General features: G+C 32.2%; 3 protein-coding genes across 3 annotated transcripts; all 3 read left to right on the top strand.

The window, feature by feature from the left end:
- Window positions 1-753: 753 nt before the first annotated feature.
- Window positions 754-2541, top strand: LOC146910523 (uncharacterized). Its single transcript, XM_085727465.1, has one exon. It carries the CDS (start codon window positions 754-756, stop codon window positions 2539-2541), a length of 1788 nt encoding a protein of 595 aa, XP_085583591.1.
- A 6692-nt stretch (window positions 2542-9233) lies between these two features.
- LOC146910522 (uncharacterized) lies at window positions 9234-11104 on the top strand. The gene has a single exon (XM_085727059.1). It carries the CDS (start codon window positions 9234-9236, stop codon window positions 11022-11024), a length of 1791 nt encoding a protein of 596 aa, XP_085583185.1. The 3' UTR covers window positions 11025-11104.
- Window positions 11105-15807: 4703 nt separating this feature from the next.
- On the top strand, window positions 15808-17686 carry LOC146910521 (F-box/LRR-repeat protein 14-like). Its single transcript, XM_085726688.1, has one exon. The coding sequence runs from the start codon at window positions 15883-15885 to the stop codon at window positions 17671-17673; it is 1791 nt and encodes a 596-aa protein (XP_085582814.1). The 5' UTR covers window positions 15808-15882; the 3' UTR covers window positions 17674-17686.
- The last annotated feature ends 9291 nt before the right edge of the window (window positions 17687-26977 follow it).

Below are 26977 nucleotides of genomic sequence, written 5' to 3'. Positions count from 1 at the left end.
CAATTTATTTTTATAGCCCAACCAGCATAAGTTAGCGTGAATCCTAGTAATGAGTTGGGAAATAAACCGTAAATAGACTTGCCAAATCATTCGTTGGATCCGACGAAGTAAGCATTCGCAGGACATTAACATTATTTGGTACATATCCAACCAATAACTTTAACGTCGTCAACGTTATAAATTTGAAAGACTTGAATATAGTCATATTTGTTGGTATATGTATTTTTTTTTTTAAGGAATCAACTGAATGCATTTCATTGTTTAAAATGAACCAAATACATTACGAGACATCACGGTAAAGGTGGAAACTAGCATTATACGAGGCTACCTTTCCTAATTTATGAGCATATGTAACATGTTGTTTTCTGCTATTAAATGCTGTGAGTTTATTCTTAAATTTATCATTTTTTTTGAAGGAATCGTAAATTTATCATTTTTGTTTTTAACGATTTTAAATTTATATTGTATCAATATACTCTATCAATTTAAATAAATAAATAAATATCATTTATTTATTTATTTTGTAAAAAATAAATAAAAATCTAAGATGGTGCATTTAATTTACAATGCAACTTTTTCGAACTTGATTTTGCAATACAACTTTTTTTTCGGGTGTAAGTAATAATCCAAATTTCATCCCTCTTAAATAAAACCTAAACCCTGTGTCTCGTCCCTGAACAAGAAAAAGGCCTCAATATATGCCTTTACCTTCCCAATCTTCCTTGATGCAGCACCGGTGAACCTCAATCAAATATGAAAAAGAAGAGAACAAATTCTCTCAAATCTTCAACTCAAACAATTGATGCAACAAATTCATACTTATATTTACCCGATGAGTGTTGGGAATCTGTCTTCAGATTTCTCATTAATGACGACGACAACCAACACTACTTAAAATCTCTCTCCGTCGTCTCCAAACAACTACTCACAATCGCCAGCTCATTCAAATCGTCACTCACTGTCTACAATCCAACATGCCCTTTACTCCATCGCCTCTTACAAAGGTTCGTCAACGTCACCTCCCTAGATCTATCATGCTACGAAGGTGACGTCAACAAACTTATCCATCAAATCTCTCGTTTCCCAATGAAGGTAACATCACTCAATCTCTCCAACCAACCCAACATTCCTACCGATGGGTTGCATGCCTTCTCACAAAAGATTACAATTTTGACCTCTCTCAATTGTTCAAATCTTCATTCTATCGATAGCACTGACCTCTTTCTCATTGCGCATTGTTTCCCTTTGCTTGAAGAACTTGACCTAGGTCATCCAGGAAAGTGCGGCAACTATAGAAACTTGCTCGATGCGATAAAGGCTCTTTCTTTAGCACTTCCCAAACTCCGCAAGATTAATCTATCTCGTCATTGCTACCTCAACGACCGATCAGTTTACCATTTGTTCAAGAACTGTAAGGTTCTTGGAGAGGCAATCTTGTTAGAATGTTATGGCATAAGCTACGATGGTATTGCTTTTGCCATCCGTGAGAGACCAAACTTGTGGGCTTTATCCTTTTCCAATACTAGTGTTGGATCAGCACGCATTGAAACGAGAGTTAATTCACATTTTAGTGTCTTGTTGGCGAGTTTGAAGGTTTTGACTTGTCTTGATTTGTCTTCATTGCGTATCTCGGATGAGTTGCTCTCTTCCATTGCAATGGAAGTTCTTCCTTTGAGGAGACTTGTCCTCCAAAATTGTTACGGTTATACTTATAGTGGAATCTTATGTTTGTTGACCATGTGTCGTTCTATAGAGCATTTGGATCTTCAAAAAGCCGAGTTTTTGAATGATCATGGTGTTGCTGAGTTATCCTTGTTTCTTGGTGATTTAGTGTCTATAAACCTTAGTGAGTGTTGGGTACTCACAAATTCAGCCTTGTTTGCACTCGTTAAGAATTGCCCTTCACTTAGTGATATCAAAATGGAACAGACAGGTATTGGGATAAACATTGAAGAGAATTCTAATTCTTTGACGGATTTAATATCAAATCCTCAGTTAAAGTCTCTTTATTTGGCTCGTAATTCATGGTTAAGAGATGAAAGCCTCATAATGTTTGCTTCCATTTTTCCCAATTTAGAACTACTTGATTTGAGTGATTGCGATTTTATATCTGAAGAAGTTATTTGTCAAGTTTTAAGGAGATGTTGTAAGATTAGACATTTGAGCTTAGTCGAGTGTAATGTAGTGAAGCTACTTGGATTGAACTTTGAAATTTCCAAGCTGGAGGTATTGAACTTGACATTTACAAAGGTTAATGATGAAACACTTTATGTGATCTCAAAGAGTTGTAGTGGGCTTTTGCACCTGATACTGGAAAAATGTTTTCGTGTCACAATGAAGGGAGTGAAACATGCGGTAAACAACTGCACACAACTAAGAGAGATTAACTTGAGGGGTTGTGATAAAGTGCACATGAATGCTAATACTGTTGCTTTAATGGTATTTTCAAGGCCATCATTGAGAAAGATAACAGCTCCACCAAGTTTCTCATTGAGTGAAAGAAAAAAACTCTTATCGCGTCAAGTATGCATTGTTTGCTAGCATTCTAAAAGTACCTTGCTCTGAAATGTAAGATGTTTTTATTTTCAGATTTACTTCTTTGAAAAATTACCTTTTTTTTTTAAATAATCTTACAAATGTATATTTGCTCATCGGTCTATTATGCATGATAATTGCCTAAGTTAATTGATCATGTGTGTTAATATAAGATATTTAATGTCACTGAGAACAACTAAAATAAGAAATCTAATTTTTATTGGCAGTGTTGTTTCGGGAGGGGTGGGTTTTATTGGTCTTTTTTTTGCTTCAAAATGTGGTTGTTGACACAAAATTATATGCATGAAGGTTGATTGTTAAATTGACAAACCTGTTTAGTTAAAATTATGATTTTTTTAGGAGACTTAATGATAATGTGGTTGTTGTTTATTCTAGTAAATCTACAATTTATTTTATTGTTTCTTTCATTTCATTTTAGTCTGATATTTTCTCTTTATTTACTTCTCTCAAGTGAATCATGTCTCAAGATGGAAAAGTTGAAGATCATGCCCGGTACGAAGCTTTCAGGAGGGCAGTTAATTTTTTTTTTAACCCCCATGAATAAGTTTGATGAGTTGAAGACACAACTTAACCAATGCTCTGTTCATCTTGGTGAAAATCAAACCGCGTCTCATATCTTTGTACATGTACCGTGCATAAATATGGGGGATGATAACGAGAAAGGAACTATTGTTTATCATCCTGAGATGCCTAAGGAAGATGACGATGTATTATTTATGTTTTTCTAGATAGTTGAAAATAATAAGCTATATATTTGGATTCATCCGAACTGCAACTGTCCAAATTGTCAGTATCGTTGGTATAGATTTGCTAATGTTTTTTGGAGTTCTAAGTGTTATTTGATGTAATGTTGTGTAATATGTTATCAATTTCCGCAATGTTAAATTCTTGTTAAATTTCAATTATTTATGTATTGTTAATGTAATGTTGAATTGGTGTAATGTTATTGAATTATGAATGATGATGTTTTATGGTTGATTATGAACTCCAAGGCAAAAATTCTTTGCTCCTGCTTTGATTGAGAGTAAAACTTCTGCAGATTCTGTCGAGCAGATTCAATTTGAATAAAGTTAGAATGCTCTCCGTGCATCAGAGTTTGCAGTCTCTATCTCAGTATGCTTCTCTAGAAGCTCATGATCTTTCAATGCTATCTTTTGTACTAAATTTTCAGCCTCTAACTGGAGATTTCCGTTTGATTTCTCCAACATATCACAATGTTTTTCAGAACTCTCGAGTTTTTCAGCCTCTTTCTCAATTTCGTTTTTCGGCATTTTCTTGCGCACAACGAATTTCATTCTCCATTTCACATTATTTTCTCCAGGCAGTGATGGCAAAGGACAACAAGAGAATCTCTCTCAATTCAGCCCGGCAAGATTCTTAATATGAATACATTGTAAAAAGTTGAAATAAGAGCATTTTGCTCCAACAAGATACACTATAGAACCACAAATGGGTAAAGTTCAGCTCATGTGAAAGCTTACCTAAATTGGAGTAGTAAAGAAAATGATATGAAAAAGAGCAATGTATATTATCTAAGTATGGACGGGTCAAATATCTATTCAAACCACTTAAATGAAGAGAAGACATGATATTTTAGGTACACTTGTTAGAATGCATGTGAAGAATTGTTTGTAAAAGGTTTGTAGAGATTTAGAACCAAAACCATTTGTTTTTTGTGAGATTTTCCAAGGTGCTAATATTAGTACGCACAACAATTTTACTTTCACAATATGAATAAGTCCACTAATATCTTTCAGACCATGAGGACCTTCCACTAGTTGCTATCATTGACAATGCCTATGTTGATGAAAACGATTTTTGTTTACTGGCAGTCAAGTTAGTTATATTTGTCATAATCGGAGCGTTGGTAATGTGATGATGTCGATTTATGTATATAATCAATTGTATAGTATGACCCAAAAACAAAATACTATTAAAATGAGATTTCTTTGTTGTATTTATAACAAATCAAGTTCACCGAAATACTATAAATTATCTTGCCTTGTAAAGACTGTTGTTTGGCTTTGTTTTTTACTGCTTGTTGATAAATTCACTAGCTGGAAACTCAAATAACCATGATAAAGGAGACACAAGACTACACATGTAGATGTTCTACACAAGACTTTGTTTTTTACTGCTTGTTGATAAATTCACTAGCAGATCATGATGTCGGCATTATGGTAAGAGAGGCAGCTGAGGTTCTACAGGTAAAATCAGGATTCTTATTTTTTTCTTCATTAGTAAAAATCAAATTGTATTTGAACAAAATTGCGGGTAAAGGCTTTGATAGTTTTTATATGTATTGAATGTTTGAACATCTGTATGTCATTCTCAATTGTTATCGTTGTTATGTTTCAATCAGTTTGGATTGGAGAGGCGAGCAAAATTTGCTGTTAACTTGTACACCAAGCTATCTAATGAACTTTGCTGAATCTTGATTCTTGTACTCCACATAGAACATATAATAAACTATCACCAAGCTTAGTATCATGGATATTTCAACGTAGAACATGTACCACTCTTTTCTTTGCTGAATCTTTTTTCTTTCTTCAATAACGTGGTTGGTATCTCTTTGTTAAATCTGACCTAATTTATGTGAACAACATTGTATCTAATGAACAGTTTTATTGTTGTCAAGGCATCTGAATTGAAATTGCAGGAAACAATCAGACAAACTCAAGAAATTCAAATGCATGCTTATGAACTCTTTAAGTTGATTGATTCAGTCTTAAAGAGCAAAGATCATACCGGGTCTAAAGTTTCGGAGATTAAAAGGAAGCTGTTGGAAACTCTGACTGTAGTCTCAGATGCATATAGAGATTCATTCCTAGAGAAATACATTTAAATGTAGCATCTTCTTTATTGTGCATACTTACGGCTTGCTTCACTTGATTGTTCTACGTTTAAATGTAAATCTGTGGTTATGTCAACCAATCAATCTAACTAGCTGTATTGTAAATGTAGGTTTTTTAGTTTTGGGTAACTGTTATTTGTTAACGTTAATGACTGCAGAAAAGTACATATAGAAGGAACTTTGTAGATCGTCTATATGTATTTTTATAGAGGGTTGTGCAAAAAAAAAAAAAAACAGTTTAAAATTTGATTTCTAGGTAAATGTTTTAATGTTTTAGTTTCTTCAGTTTTTGGCGCATTAAAAATTCATATTTAATCTGTCCTTAGTTGGAAAATTCTAATTTTCCATAGAAGATGTTGTTTTTATGTCCTAAACATGCTTGCAAAAAATGATGAAAAAATTCAATATCTAGGTCACTTTTTTGGACGCGCACTTGGGAAAAAAATTGCGATTTTATGTGTTTCAGCCTCTTACTCAGTTTCCTTTTTTCAGTTTTTCTGCATTTTCTTGCGCACACAGAATTATATTCTCCATTTTAGATATTTTCTCTTGGCAAGATTTTTACTCAATGCTTTATAATATGAATACACCCTAAATAATTGAAATAAGAGCATTTTGCGCCAACAAAATACACTAGAACCACACAAATTGGTAAAAGCTTACCTAAATTGGTGTAGTAAATAAAATGATGTGAAAAAGGGAAATGTATACTATCTGAATATGGACGTGTAAAATATTTATTGAAACCACTTAAATAAAGAGAAGACATGGTTTCTGAGGTACACTTGTTGGAATGCATGTGAAGTAATTGTTAGTAAATGGGAACCGCTGTCTTGTTTTTGGAAAGGTTTGTAGAGATTTAGAACCAAAACCAATAAACCAATCTTTTTCTGTGAAATTTTCCTAGGTGGTAATATTAGTACTCAAGCATAGTAGGGATATTTCAACATTGAACATGTACCACTCTTTTCTTTGCTGAATCTTTTTCTTTCTCTAGTAACAGTTTTATTGTTACCAAGGCATCTGAAGTTGCAGGAAACAATCAGAGAAACTGAAGAAGAAATTCAAGTGCATGCTTATGAACGCTTTAAGTTGATTGATTCAGTCTCAAAGTACAAAGAATATACCGGGTCTATAGTTTCAGAGATTAAAAGGAAGCAGCTATCGGAAACTATAATTGCAGTCTCAGATGCATATAGAGATTCATTCCCAGAAGTACTTATAGTTCCCATAACCATAAGTCCATATGCAATAATTCAAGACATTAGCTATACTAACACTTGCTTCGTATGAAATTCTCTTTTGTTTGGCCATATGACAAATATCACAAACAATACTTTTATTGAAAGTAATGACAGTATACACCTCTAATCTAGTTATTGAGGCATGACCAAAATGAAAATGCCATAGGGCAGTGAAGGGAATTGAAACACAAGAATTACAACTTGGACTTGAGAAACTTGAAGCTAACATTTTAGACTCAAAACCAGTAGCTTCCAAGTGGTAGAGTCCATTGTTAAGCATTCCTAAACCAATCATCATCGAATCCATAATCGATGATAGAAAAATAAGCATGAAAATAAATTGATATTAAAGAAGGGTAGATAGAGAACATTCAATATAATTGAACTAGTGACATGAATAGCACCAATAAACTCAGCCACTATTGATTTCCATTAAGCAGTTTAACTTGAATTCCATCCACTTTCCTATAAGAATAAAACATATCTAAATTGCAATATACACGGCCAGTTGCTCTACTATCAAGTGCACACTCAATTGGTTTACTACATATAGAATTTGCATGAAACACATTCTTTACCTTTAGAGCACTAGAAATGTGGTTCACACTCAAATTAGATACTCGTTAATCTATGTATAGATCATCATTTCTGAAAGTGATATAGATCAATAGAATAAAAAATAGAGTACATGTCCATAAGGCTAAGCTCAATTGACAATGTCGATATTGTTAGGCTAGAAACCTCATCCGGATTCAAACTCATATTTCACAACTGCAGAGTGAATTTCAAGCGGTGGTACTGGTTACCATTTCATAAAAAAATAAAATACACAATAAAGAGGATTATTAAAACAATATTCAAAAATATGTTTAATTTATACGGTTAGATGAACATAATAATGATGAACAAGTGATTTTTATATATTTTCAATCTTCTATCGTCGTCTTAGCACAATTCTGTTTGTTTTGATTGAGTCTTTATGCGGTGTCTTTTTTATTTCCGTCTTAGTGTGGTGTTTATTTGATTCAGGTTGAAAGATTAGTTTTGATCAGATGGAAAATGGCACGACATGTCTTTTCATCGAATTGCACTGGCGTTAAATTTTATTCACTTATTTTGCTTGGTGATTGATTTTTATTGTGCTTATTGTTAGTTATATTAATTTTATTAGAAAGTGGAAATATATTATATAGAGGTTAAAGTAATATCAATTCCCTCTAAAAAAAAGTAATAAAAACTTCTTTTAGATTACCATGTTATCTGTTTGAAGTTTAATTTTTGTCGAAAAATCTGCAGGATACACAGGGTAGATTCTCCATTCTCAATTAAATTAATTAAATAAAATAAAGGGTTCAATATGTTTTTGGTCTTTATTATAGATATTCAAACTTTTTGTTTTAGTTTTTCAAAAAAAAAATCCAATTTTTAGTCCACCAAACTTTTGGTCTCTGTCTTTAAGTCAATTCATACTTAGTCCAATATAGAATTCTCTTTTGCAAAAGTTTAATTTTTTTAACAATGAATGAATTAAATATGAAATTTAATTGACTTAAAGACCAAAAACATATAGAATTCTCTTTATGTTTTTTGGGAGAGTTTTTTTTATAATATTTTAAACATTTAAAAATCTGAAGGGTGTACATAATCTGAATTAAAAATAAAGATCAAAAGTATGGACGAAAAACTTTTGAAAGATTAAAAATCGATAAAAAAATATTAGGGGACTAAAAAGAAAAGTTAAGACATTTAGGTGGACAAAAAAAATATTTTATCCTAAAATAAAAATACTATACAAGAATATTAATATGTTTTTAAAAAAAAATATTATGAAGAGACAATTTATTTTTATAGCCCAACCAGCATAAGTTAGCGTGAATCCTAGTAATGAGTAGGGAAATAAGCCGTAAATAGACTTGCCAAATCATTTGTTGGATCCGACGAAGTAAGCATTCACACACATTAACATTATTTGGTACATATTCAACCAATAACTTTAACGTCGTCAACGTTATAAATTTGAAAGACTTGAATATAGTCATATTTGTAGGTATATGTATTTTTTTTTTAAGGAATCAACCGAATGCATTTCATTATTTAAAATGAACCAAATACATGACGAGACATCACGGTAGAGGTGGAAACTAGCATTATACGAGGCTACCTTTCCTAATTTATGAGCATATGTAACATGTTGTTTTCTGCTATTAAATGTTGTGAGTTTATTCGTAAATTTATCATTTTTTTGAAGGAATCGTAAATTTATAATTTTTGTTTTTAGCGATTTTGAATTTATATTGTATCAATATACTCTATCAATTTAAATAAATAAATAAATATCATTTATTTATTTATTTTGTAAAAAATAAATAAAAATCTAAGATGGTGCATTTAATTTACAATGCAACTTTTTCGAACTTGATTTTGCAATACAACTTTTTTTTCGGGTGTAAGTAATAATCCAAATTTCATCCCTCTTAAATAAAACCTAAACCCTGTGTCTCCTCCCTGAACAAGAAAAAGGCCTCAATATTTACCTTTCCAATCGTGCTTGATGCAGCACCGGTGAACCTCAATCAAATATGAAAAAGAAGAGAACAAAATCTCTCAAATCTTCAACTCAAACAATTGATGCAACGACAAATTCATATTTATATTTACCCGATGAGTGTTGGGAATCTGCCTTCAGATTTCTCATTAATGACGACGACAACCAACACTACTTAAAATCTCTCTCCGTCGTCTCCAAACAACTACTCACAATCACCAGCTCATTCAAATCGTCACTCACTGTCTACAATCCAACATGCCCTTTACTCCATCGCCTCTTACAAAGGTTCGTCAACGTCACCTCCCTAGATCTATCATGCTACGAAGGTGACGTCAACAAACTTATCCATCAAATCTCTCGTTTCCCAATGAAGGTAACATCACTCAATCTCTCCAACCAACCCAACATTCCTACCGATGGGTTGCATGCTTTCTCACAAAAGATTACAACTTTGACCTCTCTCACTTGTTCAAATCTTCATTCTATCGATAGCACTGACCTCTTTCTCATTGCGCACTGTTTCCCTTTGCTTGAAGAACTTGACCTAGGTCATCCAGTAAAGTGCGGTAACTATAGAAACTTGCTCGATGCGATAAAGGCTCTTTCTTTAGCACTTCCCAAACTCCGCAAGATTAATCTATCTCGTCATTGCTACCTCAACGACCAATCAGTTTACCATTTGTTTAAGAACTGTAAGGTTCTTGGAGAGGCAATCTTGTTAGAATGTTATGGCATAAGCTACGATGGTATTGCTTTTGCCATCCGTGAGAGACCAAACTTGTGGGCTTTATCCTTTTCCAATACTAGTGTTGGATCAGCACGCATTGAAACGAGAGTTAATTCACATTTTAGTGTCTTGTTGGCGAGTTTGAAGGTTTTGACTTATCTTGATTTGTCTTCATTGCGTATCTCGGATGAGTTGCTCTCTTCCATTGCAATGGAAGTTCTTCCTTTGAGGAGACTTGTCCTCCAAAATTGTTACGGCTATACTTATAGTGGAATCTTATGTTTGTTGACCATGTGTCGTTCTATAGAGCATTTGGATCTTCAAAAAGCCGAGTTTTTGAATGATCATGGTGTTGCTGAGTTATCCTTGTTTCTTGGTGATTTAGTGTCTATAAACCTTAGTGAGTGTTGGGTACTCACAAATTCAGCCTTGTTTGCACTCGTTAAGAATTGCCCTTCACTTAGTGATATCAAAATGGAACAGACAGGTATTGGGATAAACATTGAAGAGAATTCTAATTCTTTGACGGATTTAATATCAAATCCTCAGTTAAAGTCTCTTTATTTGGCTCGTAATTCATGGTTAAGAGATGAAAGCCTCATAATGTTTGCTTCCATTTTTCCCAATTTAGAACTACTTGATTTGAGTGATTGCGATTTTATATCTGAAGAAGTTATTTGTCAAGTTTTAAGGAGATGTTGTAAGATTAAACATTTGAGCTTAGTCGAGTGTAATGTAGTGAAGCTACTTGGATTGAACTTTGAAATTTCCAAGCTGGAGGTATTGAACTTGACATTTACAAAGGTTAATGATGAAACACTTTATGTGATCTCAAAAAGTTGTAGTGGACTTTTGCACCTGATACTGGAAAAATGTTTTCGTGTCACAATGAAGGGAGTGAAACATGCGGTAAACAACTGCACACAACTAAGAGAGATTAACTTGAGGGGTTGTGATAAAGTGAATATGAATGCTAATACTGTTGCTTTAATGGTATTTTCAAGGCCATCATTGAGAAAGATAACAGCTCCACCAAGTTTCTCATTGAGTGAAAGAAAAAAACTCCTATCGCGTCAAGTATGCATTGTTTGCTAGCATTCTAAAAGTACCTTGCTCTGAAATGTAAGATGTTTTTATTTTCAGATTTACTTCTATGAAAAATTACCTTTTTTTTTTTTTTTAAATAATCTTACAAATGTATATTTGCTCATCGGTCTATTATGCATGATAATTGCCTAAGTTAATTGATCATGTGTGTTAATATAAGATATTTAATGTCACTGAGAACAACTAAAATAAGAAATCTAATTTTTATTGGCAGTGTTGTTTCGGGAGGGGTGGGTTTTATTGGTCTTTTTTTTGCTTCAAAATGTGGTTGTTGACACAAAATTATATGCATGAAGGTTGATTGTTAAATTGACAAACCTGTTTAGTTAAAATTATGATTTTTTTAGGAGACTTAATGATAATGTGGTTGTTGTTTATTCTAGTTAATCTACAATTTATTTTATTGTTTCTTTCATTTCATTTTAGTCTGATATTTTCTCTTTATTTACTTCTCTCAAGTGAATCATGTCTCAAGATGGAAAAGTTGAAGATCATGCCCGGTACGAAGCTTTCAGGAGGGCAGTTAAATTTTTTTTTAACCCCCATGAATAAGTTGGATGAGTTGAAGACACAACTTAACCAATGCTCTGTTCATCTTGGTGAAAATCAAACCGCGTCTCATATCTTTGTACATGTACCGTGCATAAATATGGGGGATGATAACGAGAAAGGAACTATTGTTTATCATCCTGAGATGCCTAAGGAAGATGACGATGTATTATTTATGTTTTTCTAGATAGTTGAAAATAATAAGCTATATATTTGGATTCATCCGAACTGCAACTGTCCAAATTGTCAGTATCGTTGGTATAGATTTGCTAATGTTTTTTGGAGTTCTAAGTGTTATTTGATGTAATGTTGTGTAATATGTTATCAATTTCCGCAATGTTAAATTCTTGTTAAATTTCAATTATTTATGTATTGTTAATGTAATGTTGAATTGGTGTAATGTTATTGAATTATGAATGATGATGTTTTATGGTTGATTATGAACTCCAAGGCAAAAATTCTTTGCTCCTGCTTTGATTGAGAGTAAAACTTCTGCAGATTCTGTCGAGCAGATTCAATTTGAATAAAGTTAGAATGCTCTCCGTGCATCAGAGTTTGCAGTCTCTATCTCAGTATGCTTCTCTAGAAGCTCATGATCTTTCAATGCTATCTTTTGTACTAAATTTTCAGCCTCTAACTGGAGATTTCCGTTTGATTTCTCCAACATATCACAATGTTTTTCAGAACTCTCGAGTTTTTCAGCCTCTTTCTCAATTTCGTTTTTCGGCATTTTCTTGCGCACAACGAATTTCATTCTCCATTTCACATTATTTTCTCCAGGCAGTGATGGCAAAGGACAACAAGAGAATCTCTCTCTCAATTCAGCCCGGCAAGATTCTTAATATGAATACATTGTAAAAAGTTGAAATAAGAGCATTTTGCTCCAACAAGATACACTATAGAACCACAAATGGGTAAAGTTCAGCTCATGTGAAAGCTTACCTAAATTGGAGTAGTAAAGAAAATGATATGAAAAAGAGCAATGTATATTATCTAAGTATGGACGGGTCAAATATCTATTCAAACCACTTAAATGAAGAGAAGACATGATATTTTAGGTACACTTGTTAGAATGCATGTGAAGAATTGTTTGTAAAAGGTTTGTAGAGATTTAGAACCAAAACCATTTGTTTTTTGTGAGATTTTCCAAGGTGCTAATATTAGTACGCACAACAATTTTACTTTCACAATATGAATAAGTCCACTAATATCTTTCAGACCATGAGGACCTTCCACTAGTTGCTATCATTGACAATGCCTATGTTGATGAAAACGATTTTTGTTTACTGGCAGTCAAGTTAGTCATATTTGTCATAATCGGAGCGTTGGCAATGTGATGATGTCGATTTATGTATATAATCAATTGTATAGTATGACCCAAAAACAACATACTATTAAAATGAGATTTCTTTGTTGTATTTATAACAAATCAAGTTCATACCGAAATACTATAAATTATCTTGCCTTGTAAAGACTGTTGTTTGGCTTTGTTTTTTACTGCTTGTTGATAAATTCACTAGCTGGAAACTCAAATAACCATGATAAAGGAGACACAAGACTACACATGTAGATGTTTTACACAAGACTTTGTTTTTTACTGCTTGTTGATAAATTCACTAGCAGATCATGATGTCGGCATTATGGTAAGAGAGGCAGCTGAGGTTCTACAGGTAAAATCAGGATTCTTATTTTTTTCTTCATTAGTAAAAATCAAATTGTATTTGAACAAAATTGCGGGTAAAGGCTTTGATAGTTTTTATATGTATTGAATGTTTGAACATCTGTATGTCATTCTCAATTGTTATCGTTGTTATGTTTCAATCAGTTTGGATTGGAGAGGCGAGCAAAATGTGCTGTTAACTTGTACACCAAGCTATCTAATGAACTTTGCTGAATCTTGATTCTTGTACTCCACATAGAACATATAATAAACTATCACCAAGCTTAGTATCATGGATATTTCAACGTAGAACATGTACCACTCTTTTCTTTGCTGAATCTTTTTTCTTTCTTCAATAACGTGGTTGGTATCTCTTTGTTAAATCTGACCTAATTTATGTGAACAACATTGTATCTAATGAACAGTTTTATTGTTGTCAAGGCATCTGAATTGAAATTGCAGGAAACAATCAGACAAACTGAAGAAATTCAAATGCATGCTTATGAACTCTTTAAGTTGATTGATTCAGTCTTAAAGAGCAAAGATCATACCGGGTCTAAAGTTTCGGAGATTAAAAGGAAGCTGTTGGAAACTTTGACTGTAGTCTCAGATGCATATAGAGATTCATTCCTAGAGAAATACATTTAAATGTAGCATCTTCTTTATTGTGCATACTTACGGCTTGCTTCACTTGATTGTTCTACGTTTAAATGTAAATCTGTGGTTATGTCAACCAATCAATCTAACTAGCTGTATTGTAAATGTAGGTTTTTTAGTTTTGGGTAACTGTTATTTGTTAACGTTAATGACTGCAGCAAAGTACATATAGAAGGAACTTTGTAGATCGTCTATATGTATTTTTATAGAGGGTTGTGCAAAAAAAAAAAACAGTTTAAAATTTGATTTCTAGGTAAATGTTTTAATGTTTTAGTTTCTTCAGTTTTTGGCGCATTAAAAATTCATATTTAATCTGTCCTTAGTTGGAAAATTCTAATTTTCCGTAGAAGATGTTGTTTTTATGTCCTAAACATGCTTGCAAAAAATGATGAAAAAATTCAATATCTAGGTCACTTTTTTGGACGCGCACTTGGGAAAAAAATTGCGATTTTATGTGTTTCAGTCAAAATAAAAATAAATCGAGGTTTAGTCGGAATACTATGGAACTTTGCAGATCCTCTATATGTATTTTTAAAGAGGGTTCTGCAAAAAAAAAATATCAAAATTCGATTTCGAGGTCATTGTTTTGGTGCCTTGAGTTTTAGACATGTAAAAAAATCATATTTAATCCGTCCTTTATAGGAAATTCAAAAATTTTGTGGGAGATGTTTTTTATTTTCCTAAACATGCATGCAAAAAATCGTGAAAAAATTCAACGTCTAGGTCACTTTTTCGGACGCACACTTGAAAAAAATTGTGATTTTGCGTGTTTCGATCGAAAAATCAAAATAAATTGAGACTAAGTTGGAATGCTACAAAAATTTATAGACAACTCTATAAAATACATATGGAGGATCTGCAAAGTTCCGTAGCATTCTGAATAAGCATCAATTTATTTTGATTTTTCGGCCGAAACGCACAAAATCACAAGTGATGCTCAGGAACTGCACTTAAGTGCATCTGGCCCAACGGTAGTTAACTATCATTGAAGGCAAAAAAGAGTTTTTCCATGTGTTTTGAAGAAAAGTTGAATGTGGGAAAAGCAATTTTTATTTCATTAATATATAGTTTGTTGGTTATATTACAATTATTTAATCAATATTATCACTTCTTCATATGTTTCTAATATAATCAATGATTTTTATTCTGTAATGTTTTAATATATGTGTTATATTTTGTATCAAACTTATTATTTTGCTGTGTATTTGTAATATTAATAATAAAAAATTTATATTATGCATTTTAGATATCCAAAAACCGATTCAAATTAAACTGCATATATTTTGATAAGATTGAATTGATTTTTTTTTTTAGAATATTCATCCAAACCAACCGGTTGAATTTTTTGTTTTGAATCGGATGACTTTTTACGTCAAAACCGATTCAAACAGCATCACGAACACCCCTACTTAATATTGGAGAATAAGTGATTTTTACATATTTTCAATAGTTTTTCGTTTGTCTCTGTGATTTCATTGTCTTTGCACGACTTTGTTTGTTTTGATTTCATGTCATTGGGCGAAGTGTTTTTTATTTCACGTCTTTGAGTGGTGTTTATTTGATTCAAGTTCATAAAGTGCATTCAATCAATGACTTTGACATCGTAGTTTCGGAAAAATGAGTATTTCAGAGACTTGAATACAGTCATATGTGTATGCATATGTACTCTGCCGTCTTATATTATTGGATATTGTAAATTTGTTTGCAGATTCAATATTTTTTATTTTTAACGACTTTGAAATTCTAAGATAATCCATTTGATTTGATTTGATTTGATTTTAATATCAACTTAAAAAGTATTTTTCTAACTTGTTTTACAATACAACTTTTTTTTCGGGTATATGTAATAATAATCCAAATTTCATCCACTTAAACAAAACCTAAACCCTGTATCTGCTCCGTGAACAAGAAAAAACCCTCAATATATGCCTTTACCTTCCCAATCTTCCTTGATGCAGCACCGGTGAACCTCAATCAAATATGAAAAAGAAGAGAACAAATTCTCTCAAATCTTCAACTAAAACAATTGATGCAACAAATTCATACTTATATTTACCCGATGAGTGTTGGGAATCTGTCTTCAGATTTCTCATTAATGACGACGACAACCAACACTACTTAAAATCTCTCTCCGCCGTCTCCAAACAGTTACTCTCTATCGCCAACTCATTCAAATCATCACTCACCGTCTACAATCCAACACGCCCTTTACTCCGTCGCCTCTTACGAAGGTTCACCAACATCACCTCGTTAGATCTGTCATGCTACAAAGGTGACGTCGACAAACTTATCCATCAAATCTCTCGTTTCCCAATGAAGGTCACATCACTCAATCTGTCCAACCAACCCAACGTTCCCACCGATGGCTTGCAAGCTTTCTCACAAAAGATTACAACTTTGACCTCTCTCACTTGTTCAAATATTCATTATATCGATAGCACTGACCTCTTTTTCATCGGGTACTGTTTCCCTTTGCTTGAAGAACTTGACCTAGCCCATCCAGTAAATTTTGGCAATTATAAAAACTTGCTCGATGCGATAAAGGATCTTTCTTTGGCACTTTCCAAACTCCGCAAGGTTAATCTCTCTCGTCATTGCTACCTCAACGACCAATCAATTCACCATTTGTTCAAGAACTGTAAGGTTCTCGAAGAGGCAATCTTGTTTGAATGTTATGGCATAAGCAACGATGGTGTAGCTTTTGCTCTCCGTGAGAGACCAAAGTTGTGGGCTTTATCCTTTTCCAATACTACTGTTGGATCAGCACGCATTGAAACGAGAGTTACTTCAGATTTTTGTGTTTCTTTGGCGAGTTTGAAGTGTTTGACTTGTTTTGATTTGTCGTCTTTGAGCATCTCGGATGATTTGCTCTCCTCCATTGCAATGGAAGGCCTTCCTTTGAGGAGACTTGTCCTCCAAAATTGTTATGGCTTTACTTATCTTGGAATCTTTTGTTTGTTGTCCAAGTGTCGATCTATACAACATTTAGATCTTCAAAAAGCTGAGTTTCTGATCGATCACGAAGTTGTTGCAATGTCTTCGTTTCTTGGTGATTTAGTGTCTATAAACCTTAGTGAGTGTAGGATGCTCACAAATTCGGCCTTGTTTGCTCTCGTTAAGAATTGTCCTTCACTTGGTGATATCAAAATGGAACACACAAGTATTGGGATAAACAATGAAGGGAATTCTAATTCTTTGACAAATATAACATCGAATCCTCCATTAAAGTCTCTTTATTTGGCTCGTAATTCAAGGTTAAGAGATGAAAACCTCCTAATGTTTGCTTCCATTTTTCCCAATTTACAACTACTTGATTTGAGTGATTGCGATTTCGTATCTGAAGAAGTTATTTGTCAAGTTTTAAGGAGATGTTGTAAGATTAGACATTTGAGCTTAGTCGAGTGTAATGTAGTGAAGCTACTTGGATTGAACTTTGAAATTTCCAAGCTGGAGGTGTTGAACTTGACATTTACAAAGGTTAGTGATGAAACACTTCATGTGATCTCAAGGAGTTGTAGTGGGCTTTTGCACCTGATACTGGAAAAATGTTTTCTTGTCACAATGAAGGGAGTGAAACATGTGGTAAACAACTGCATGCAACTAAGAGAGATTAACTTGAGGGGTTGTGATAAAGTGCACATGAATGCTAATACCGTTGCCTTAATGGTATTTTCAAGGCCATCATTGAGAAAGATAACAGCTCCATCTCGTTTCTCATTGAATGAAAGAAAAAAGCTCCTATCGCGTCAAGTATGCATTGTAGCATTCTAAAAGTACCTTGCTCTGAAATGTAAGAAGTTTTTTCTTCAGATTTTCTTCTATGAAAAATTGCGTGTTTTTTTTTAAATAGTCTTACAAATGTATATTTGCTCATCAGTCTATGCATGATAATTCCCTAAGTTAGTTGATCATACATGTTTATATAGATATTTAATGTCCCTGTGAACAACTAAAATATGAAATATAATTTTGATTTGCAGTGTTGTTTTAGGAGGGTAGGGTTTGTGGGCTTTTTTTGCTTCAAAATGTGGTTAATGATACAAAATTATGTGCATGAAACTTGTTTGTTTAAAACTATGATTTTTTTTAAGAGGCTTAATGATAATGTTGTTCATTTTTGTTGTTTGTTATGGTTCTCAATGGTTCTCATCATGCATGCTATGTAAACTTTGTTGTGTTTCACATTCTGTACAATTGTTGTGCCAATTCTTTTTGGTTCTGTTTTGTACACTTCGTCGTAAGTAAAAGAAGCAAGCTGAAGATAATATGAACAAGAGTGATCGTATATTCAGAAATCATAAGGAAAACTAGGCAGAAGATAAAAATGTAAACACTTTTAATTATCTGAAGTTTTTTTATTTATTTCTTACACCCATCACAGTGAAGTTAGAGAACACAATCATGTAAGGATAGAAGTCATTTTCATCCCTTAATACGAATAGTTACAATAGTCCTCTAATGTATCAAAATTCTAAAATAGTTTCTGATTGTGCACTTTGTTAGTAAAAATAGTATTTGACATTAAAATGTTTTGTTAATACTCTCATATCAGTCTCTCAATATAATATATTTACTGTCATATCAATTCATATATATAAGTATTTCTTGTCACATGTCTGGATAAGAAAAAAGTCACTGTCAATATTGAGTGACTATTTTAACGTTAGAGAATATTTTGACTAACGAAGCGCACAAACATGGACTATTTTAGAATTTTAATACATTTAAGGATTATTGTGACTATTTGTTACACGTTCAAGGACGAAAATCGCTATTACCCCCATTATGTTAAGGAAAATGAGAAGAAACATAGGAAAACCAAAACAAAACAGAAATATTCCATGTATGTGATGTATTTAACTTCCTCAACTATCATATTCTATTGTATCTAATTCTATGATTAATTGTAATCACTTGTATGTGATCATCTCTAGTTTGTAATTATAATACTTTGTTACTTTTGATCCTACAGTGCATGCATGTCTTGGAAAGCATATTGGCTCTTGAAATTTTGTTCAACAACAGTCGAGTCAAATATGATGAATAGTGAGAGTCCTGCCAGAGATCGAAGACTTGAAAAGATTACAAGAAATAAAATGCTTAAGGAATGAGTCAATCAAAGAATGGTTTGGGTTCTGATTTTGGTTTTACATTGCCTTTCCATTTATTTTGCAAACTGTTATTCCTAGGATAAAGACCATTTTTATGCTATCCTATGCCTTCCCTGATTTACATTTGAAATTTTTCATGTATTTTATGACCGACCCCATTTAGTGGGATAACGCTTGGTTGTTGTTGTATGTATTTTATAACTAAAGATATACTTTGTATTTCTACATTTGAAATATTTCATGTATTTTATAACTGTAGATGATGATGCCTCCTTTTCAATGTTTCTGACAACAAATAGAAGCATAGCCTATGCACATTTAAAATTGTAAGTGCTTCACCAATATATGGTAGTTGCGCTAATAGATATGATCAAGTATGATAGGATATTTGCCCTTCAAAATATCAAAGGGTGTATTCATTTCAAAAAGTGGGGTAAGAATGAAAGGCATTCTGTGGTGCAACAATGCTCTGTCATAGTTATGGGATGAAGAGTGAAACAAATATTTCACTAATATGGGTAAACATGTCTCATAGAATACAAAAACTGAAATTGCTTATCTTTGGAACCTTTCAAAATGCTCACAAAATGTGAATAGACGGGTACTGCACTCTATGGATGTGTAAAATATGAAATCTTCTTCAACATTTTAGTTCATTGAAAATGATTCTAGGTACCCAAGTTTTCGACATTAGCATCAGGGAACAAAGTCCTCCACATAGAATTACCCAAAGCTCAATCCAGACGCTTAGCAATCTTCTGAACTCCCGACTTCTTTTCTATACCAAGCGTATAAGCTTCTTGTTGCTCCAAGGTCAACAAGACATCACTTCTAAATGACCTCAGAATTTATCAGCAGAATTCGCATGAAAAGCACCACCCTCCACTTGAGAGAGCAAAAGAATTTCATTAAAGTCCCCTATAATTAAGGAGCCAAGGACCATCTATATGTGTTCGGAGATTAGCCAAGTAATCTCATAGTTGTTGACGGCCACAAGTAAGATGGCAAGCATAGACGGCTGATAAATACCAAAGCCTACTTCTATGAGCTATCGACATTGTCACAACTTGGTAATAAATATCTGTAACATCAATATCATAAGGACAGTCCCGCGGTTTCAATGTCGGTAGCTCATAGAAACGTATTGTGTTGGGCTTGTTTAAACTGCGGGACTGTCCTTATGATATTGATGTTACAAACTGATCATAAGAGCTATGTGGAAACGTATTGTGTTGGGCTTGTTTAAATGTAGAACGTGTGCTATGTAACCATATCATATCATGTAGATGGATTATGGGTGCTTTTGTTTCGGATTTTTTCTGAACAGAATTAATTTTCATTTATAAAATAAATCAATTTTCTTATTTTGAAGTTTTATTTAGGATTTTTAAAAAAAACTTATTTTTGACTCTAAGATGAACAGCTACCACGATTATGGCTCGTTTGTTACAGATTAAAATAAATTGATTTTCACATTGAATAATTTAGAGATTACTTTTTAGAGATTATAAAAAAAAAATCATAATCTATTTTGTGTTTGTTTATCATTATAAAAATCATTTTTTTAAAAATAATAATAATTTAGTTTGTTTGAATGCAACTATTTAAAAGAGATTTTTGTTACAAAATTATATCAATATTTTGACACTTATGTTCTCTCCTCTAAAAATTCATAAAAATTTCTATTGACACCCCAAAATGATCAAAATATCCTTAAATGAAATAAATTTTCAATTGTATTCAAAATCATATAGGGCTTGCAAACCTGAATTTATGTTGCCGTAAACTAAGCTTATGTATTTTTTTTACGTAAATTGAGTTTGCGTACAATTACGTGTTTTTTGAAAGGCTTAATTGCAGTTTTAGTCTCTCTATCAAATATTTAGTCTAAAATATTGTAATATGATATGTTGATATATTTCCATCTTCAAATCATATTTTACGACATTTAAAATTTATCACATCACATTTTTATAGTTCAAAAATATGATGGAGGGACTGAAATTGTCGAATTTTAAAATAGGAGGACCAATTTTATAAAATGGTGAAAATAGGGGGACCAAAACTACTATTAAACCTTCTTGAAAATCTATATTTTGAGATGTTCGCCAGCTTAGATTTGGTACATGTATGTGGATAAATTAAAGGCTAAATTGCATTTTTAGTCCCGTAACTATTTAGGTAGTATCGCTTTGGTCCCTTAATTAAAATTCGATTTATTTTGGTCTCTTAACTTCTCTCTGTTACATATTTTGGTCCTTTCCGATAGTTTTAATTCAAAAACGTTAGGTTTTCTTCATTTTCTTCTGAAATAAACGCTAAAAACTAAATTTGATGGCGGAAATTGTTCAGATGGCCGATGTTTGAAGAAAAAATTTAAGGTGACAAAAAAATTTGATTATTTTATAGAAAAAAAAATATAACCTTTATATAATTGTATAATATGCGACTGATATTTTGTTCTCTTATTTTTATCTATCAATGTTATTTTATTACAATATATTACTCACAGTTTGTGATGTAAAAGCAGGAAATTACTTTTAAATTTATTTCATTTTATTATTAATCTATTAAATTGAAAAAAAACTCTTCAATTATAATAAAATGAAATACTTAGTTTAATTTAATTTTAGTATATAAAGTTTTTTTAGGATATTTATGTCTTTTTTAATCTTTTTATGTCATTTTATAAATACGCATATTAATTTTATATTATAACTAGCAAAAAGACGGGCACTCACGTGCCTGTCTAACGTTTGAAAATTATGAGCGATGTTTTTTTTTATGAAATTTTGATTTTGATTAAAACTAAAAATATAAATGTTTGTTGTTTTCAAGTTATAACAAACCAAATTATTTCAATGACACCAACAATATAACAAAAAAATAATCTAAATTCTTTTTTTTAATGACACCAAAAACAATCTTTATTATAGAAAACGTTGTTTAAGGGTATAATTGGGATAATGAAAAAGTAAGTATAAATATATTCATCAAATTTGTTACGTTTTTTAAATGATAAAAGGAAGGAAAAAAAACCAAACATATATATATATATGTTCATATCGTGTTTGTTACAATATTTTTAATATTTAAATTTATTCCTATCTATTTGTTACATGTGTTAGTTTAGTTGTATGACAATTGAGGGTATTTTTGGAAAGAGAAAAAGTCAATCCAAAAGAACTGAAAGTGGTTATTTTCTTTAGGGGTAATAGTCATTTTGGTCTCTGAATGTGTAGCAAGTAGTCACAATAGTCCTTCAATGTATCAAAATTCCAAAATAGTCTCTGATTGTCCACTTTGTTAGTCAAAATAGTCCCTAAAGCTTAAATAACCCCTAAATACTCACAATAACTCTTTCGATATAAGGACTAAAATGACAATAAGTAAGTACGTATAAGGACTAATATGACAATAAGTAAATGTATTGAAGGACTAATATGACAATATTAACGAAATATTTTAATATCAAGGACTATTTTGACTAACAAAGGCACAATCAGGGACTATTTTGCTTTTTCAATACATTGAGGGACTATTATGACTACTCGTCACTCATTCAAGGATCAAAGTGGCTATTTCCCCTTTTCTTTATATATAGTATAGATTTCCTTTTATATTTCTCTCATACCAAACTACTAAATAATATCTTCTTTTCACTTTCTTTTCTTTCCTCTATTTCCTTCATCAATAAGTGTAAAGATGACACAGATCGACTTGTCCCGATTTAATTTTCTCAAAAATTAAAAGTTGCTTTTATTTTTCTCATAGACTAAATTAGGTCTTATGAATTTTCTTAGGACTAGAATGGGCATTCACTCTAATATGTATTGACATGCACCTTGGTCAAGATCTATGGAAATATTGAATAAATGAAGATAATGTAAGAGCTTCTTTCTTTTTGATTGCAGGATAATGTAAGAGCCTAATTGTGTTAAGTGTTAGAACAAGAATGGTTCATACAATTTCTCTAGGGATTTGATGATAACAAAGCATCGAAGAATGATGACAGTGCATTAACATTAGTTTTTAGTACTATCTAGGTCTTTATTTTAGCATTTAGAGAGTCAACTGCAATGAATTCATGGTGAAATCAAGCCAAAACAGGAACGAGAGCTCAAGAGAAGAAAATTTAAGAAACCAAGGAAAATTGCCCAAGAATGAAGCATTGTGCCACGTTAGGTGACGTTCGTGGCACGTTGAAGGAAGCGTGGGACAAAGATTCATCTCTGGAAATTTCGTGGCACGAAGCAATATGCAACGTGCCACGATGGTTGATTTTGTCTGCTGCCACGTAGGATTAATGAAGCATCGTGCCACGACCAGCCCGTAACGTGGCACGATGATGGGCTTTTCTGAAACCCTAAATTTCTTTCTATAAATATCCAGCTGCTAGCAAGGGTTTTTGGTACAGATTATTATTGCGATTTTGAGCACCAAGGACGACAGGAGACCAAGGAACGAGCCCTGAATCTCATACCAACACCCCGTTGGTTAGATTTATGTATGTTTTCTCTTGTTATTTCTTATGATTGTTTAGCTATGAGTAGCTAAACCTTTAGTTTGGTTAAGCCATGATGAAACTTTTGTAATATATGATTTTGTAGTTGAACTCTCTCTATAATCAATGCTATTCAGTTTTTATTCAGAATTACTTGTGTTTATTGCTTTTCATGATTATTGCTTTGTATGACTACTAGCCCTAGCTTCTTGCAATCACATGAATTGATCTTAGGAATTGAATGACTACTAGCCCTAGCTTTTAATCCTGAATTAGTAATTTTGTTTAACTCAACACTAGGAGCCTAGAGATAGGAAATTGAGGGTTATGATACATGAATTAACGTTCCAAAATTGCTTCCGCGGTTATTCAATCACGTTAAGAGATTAATAGGGTTATAACTTAGGAAAGGGCTTTGATGCGAGAGATCGATCAAAGTCACTTAGTTAATTTATCGTAAAAACTGAGTAGTAATTGAGAGTAGAGAGAGGAAGACTTTTTCATATAAAGCAATAGTGGATTCATCGGCTTGACCATTCATCTCAATATAATTTTCTTTCAAACTCTTTCTACTTTAATCAAATCTGATTAAAACCAAACCTTACTGCCTAGGGAAACCAAATACAAACTTTACACATCTTAACGTATAACGCGCTTGCTATAATTGAAATTAACACAGTCCTTGTGGATCGATATTTTTACTACTTCGATAGTTTTTGGTACACTTGCCAGATATTTATCAAAGAACAATTGGAATACTAACATATGTATAAGTGTGCATAATCAAAGACTAAATCTATCATTGAAGAATGAACATATCAAGAGCTTCAGAAGGATCAAGAGAAGCTTAGAAGACTATGGTAGAAGATCTAAAGGAAAGTCAACTAGAAGTCAACGTCCTTAAAAGAAGGATGCCTTATAGAAGCTGGAGAGTTACCTCAAACAGATTCTGTGAAGGTCATCAAACTCAGAAGTTGACTGGCATACTTAGATGTCACTCAAATTTGAGAAAATTTTGAGGGACCTAGAATCCACATAGACTTTGTCTTATTCTATGAATTGTTCCGATCATAGTATCTGATAGAGCAGTTCTTTTGTCTACGTGTGCAAACAGACAAAGGACCTCAAGAACAAAAGGAATGCAACAGATAATTCTACTTCAACAAAGGAAATTCAAAGGACTATTCAACGGAATTATCCATATCAGAAAAAGGGCCAACGTTCTTGATTGAAGCTTCTCAACGACTTTATTTACGTTGGCACTCTTCTCCAACGTCTCTCAAATGACTGCCTATAACAAGACTGCTATTTTACTGTGTCATTACTCTGTCAAATCAAATAGCCCAAAACACTTAGGATTTTAGCATTCAAGTTTATATCTTAGAAATCCTAAAGGAGTTTGTTTATTGTTCAGTTTACACTACCATTGTTAAATCCAGCGTAAGAATAAATAAATTTGTTTACTATTGTAAACATTTAGAAAGTCTCTCGCCTGCGTGCTTGAGAAGATAAGTCTCTTGTTGAAAAATTGAGCACTTAGGAAGTCTCAGTCAGTTGTGATTAAGCAAAGGGAAGTATTAATCAGTTGTGATTGAGCAAAGGGAAGACTCTTGAAGTTCCTTGTGCATGAAGTCTTTAGGTAGTGTTCAAGAGCAAGGAATTCATGAGCATGTCTGCTTGAGCAAGGAAGTCTCTTGGAAGGGTCCTTGAACAATTTGTAATCCAAAGTGACTATAGTGAAATCCCTTGTGTTGTGAGAGGAACCAGTATAAAATTGCTTTGTGACTATAATAAATCTGTCGCATTCAGACTCTTACTCAGAAACTGCATACCTCAGATTCTGACCAGGTTTTAACACTTAGAGAAAGAAAAAAAAAACGTAAAAAACTAACACATGTTTTATATACTTTGATAATTGTCTCTTTATTTTAGTCAAGAGTCAGTTTAATCGCTTGTTATTTTTTTCGGTTCAATTTAGGGCCCGTTTGTTACGAATTAAAATAAAAGTGATTTTGATATAAAATAATTTAGAGATTATATTTTAGAGATTTTGTGAAAAATCAGAATCTATTTTGTGTTTGTTTACCGTAACAAAAATCACTTTTTTTAAACAAATAATCTAGTTTGTTTGGATACAACTATATAAAAGGGATTTTTTGTTACAAAATTAGTTCAATCTTTTAAATCATATTTTCTCTCTCCTCTAAAAAAAATCTATTTTTTGAGAAGCTGCTCTTAACAGTTTCTCATTTGAAGCTGTTTTTAGATTTTTTTTAGATTCTGATTTTTTTAAAAATCTGTAACAAACAGATGCAAAACTCTTAAAAATGATTATTTGTTTAAAAAAAGTGATTTTTTTCTTAAAAAATCTATAACAAACGGGCTCTTAATCTCTTAAAAAAAATGTAATACCCAATTTGGTCCCTAGCATTTTTATATGGATGATAAATTAATGTCCGACTCATGATAACAAAGGAATTGGTTTTTCTTTAATTTAAAAATATCAAGGACTAGTTTGATATTATTTTTTGCTGACATTTAAATCGGATGGAAAGAAAATTGTCAAAGGCCAAATTAAATCTTTGCTCTTTCTTCTTCTTTTTATCTACCTCTTTTTTTTCCGCTCTTTTCCTTTTTCATCTCCTTTTCTTCCGATTTTTCTCTTAAATAACTATGACTATGATCAACTACACAATATATGTTCCTCTTTAAAGTTTCACAAGTGATAAATATTGTCAAAAATAAGGCTAAATTACATCAGTGGTCCTTTAAATTTGAGGTTTGTAACAAATTAGTCTTTAAGTTATTTTTGTCACACGTAAGTCCTTTAAGTTTGAGTTTTGTAACAGATTAGTTTTTAAGTTATTTTGGTCATAAATAAGTCCTTTAAGTTTGTAAACATTTTCGATTTAGTCCTTCTACCACATCATCGTTTGGTTAACAAAAGGACTAAATCGCAAACGTTTACAAACTTAAAGGACTTATTTATGACCAAAATAACTTCAAGGACCAATCTATTACAAACCTCAAAATTAAAGGACTTATGTATGACCAAAATAACTTAAAGGATCAATCTGTTACAAAGCTCGAACTTAAAGGACCCCTGATGTAATTTACCCAAAAATAACAATATAAGTCACACAATTTCATGCAGCTATTAAAAAATGTTTAATTATTTGAACAAAGAATGAAAACATTGTAAATAATACAAAGAGTAAAGTTTTAAAGGAAAAATGATGTGTAAACTAAAATTTGGTATATATCCCCTTAATATATTTTTTGGTGGTGGTTGGGGTTTGAACGTCAAATCTTGCATATGTTATGCATTGTTTCTACCAACTTAGCTAAATATATCCCATTTATATATAAATATAGATAGATCCGCTTTCCACAATTAAAATATTACTCCCTCCGGTCCTTTTTACAAGAGACAAATGTGTCAACTAAAGTTGATGTATTT

This window comes from Medicago sativa, chromosome 7 (genome assembly GCF_051527215.1).
Source record: "Medicago sativa cultivar Bolivia chromosome 7, Bolivia_mono, whole genome shotgun sequence".
Taxonomy (NCBI): domain Eukaryota; kingdom Viridiplantae; phylum Streptophyta; class Magnoliopsida; order Fabales; family Fabaceae; genus Medicago; species Medicago sativa.
Note: the sequence above shows the minus strand (reverse complement) of the source record. Positions and strands in the feature narration are given on the sequence as shown.

Bases quoted from the DNA above. Each gene is read 5' to 3' on its own strand.
- LOC146910523 (XM_085727465.1), top strand. From the start codon at position 754: ATGAAAAAGAAGAGAACAAATTCTCTCAAATCTTCAACTCAAACAATT.
- LOC146910522 (XM_085727059.1), top strand. From the start codon at position 9,234: ATGAAAAAGAAGAGAACAAAATCTCTCAAATCTTCAACTCAAACAATT.
- LOC146910521 (XM_085726688.1), top strand. From the start codon at position 15,883: ATGAAAAAGAAGAGAACAAATTCTCTCAAATCTTCAACTAAAACAATT.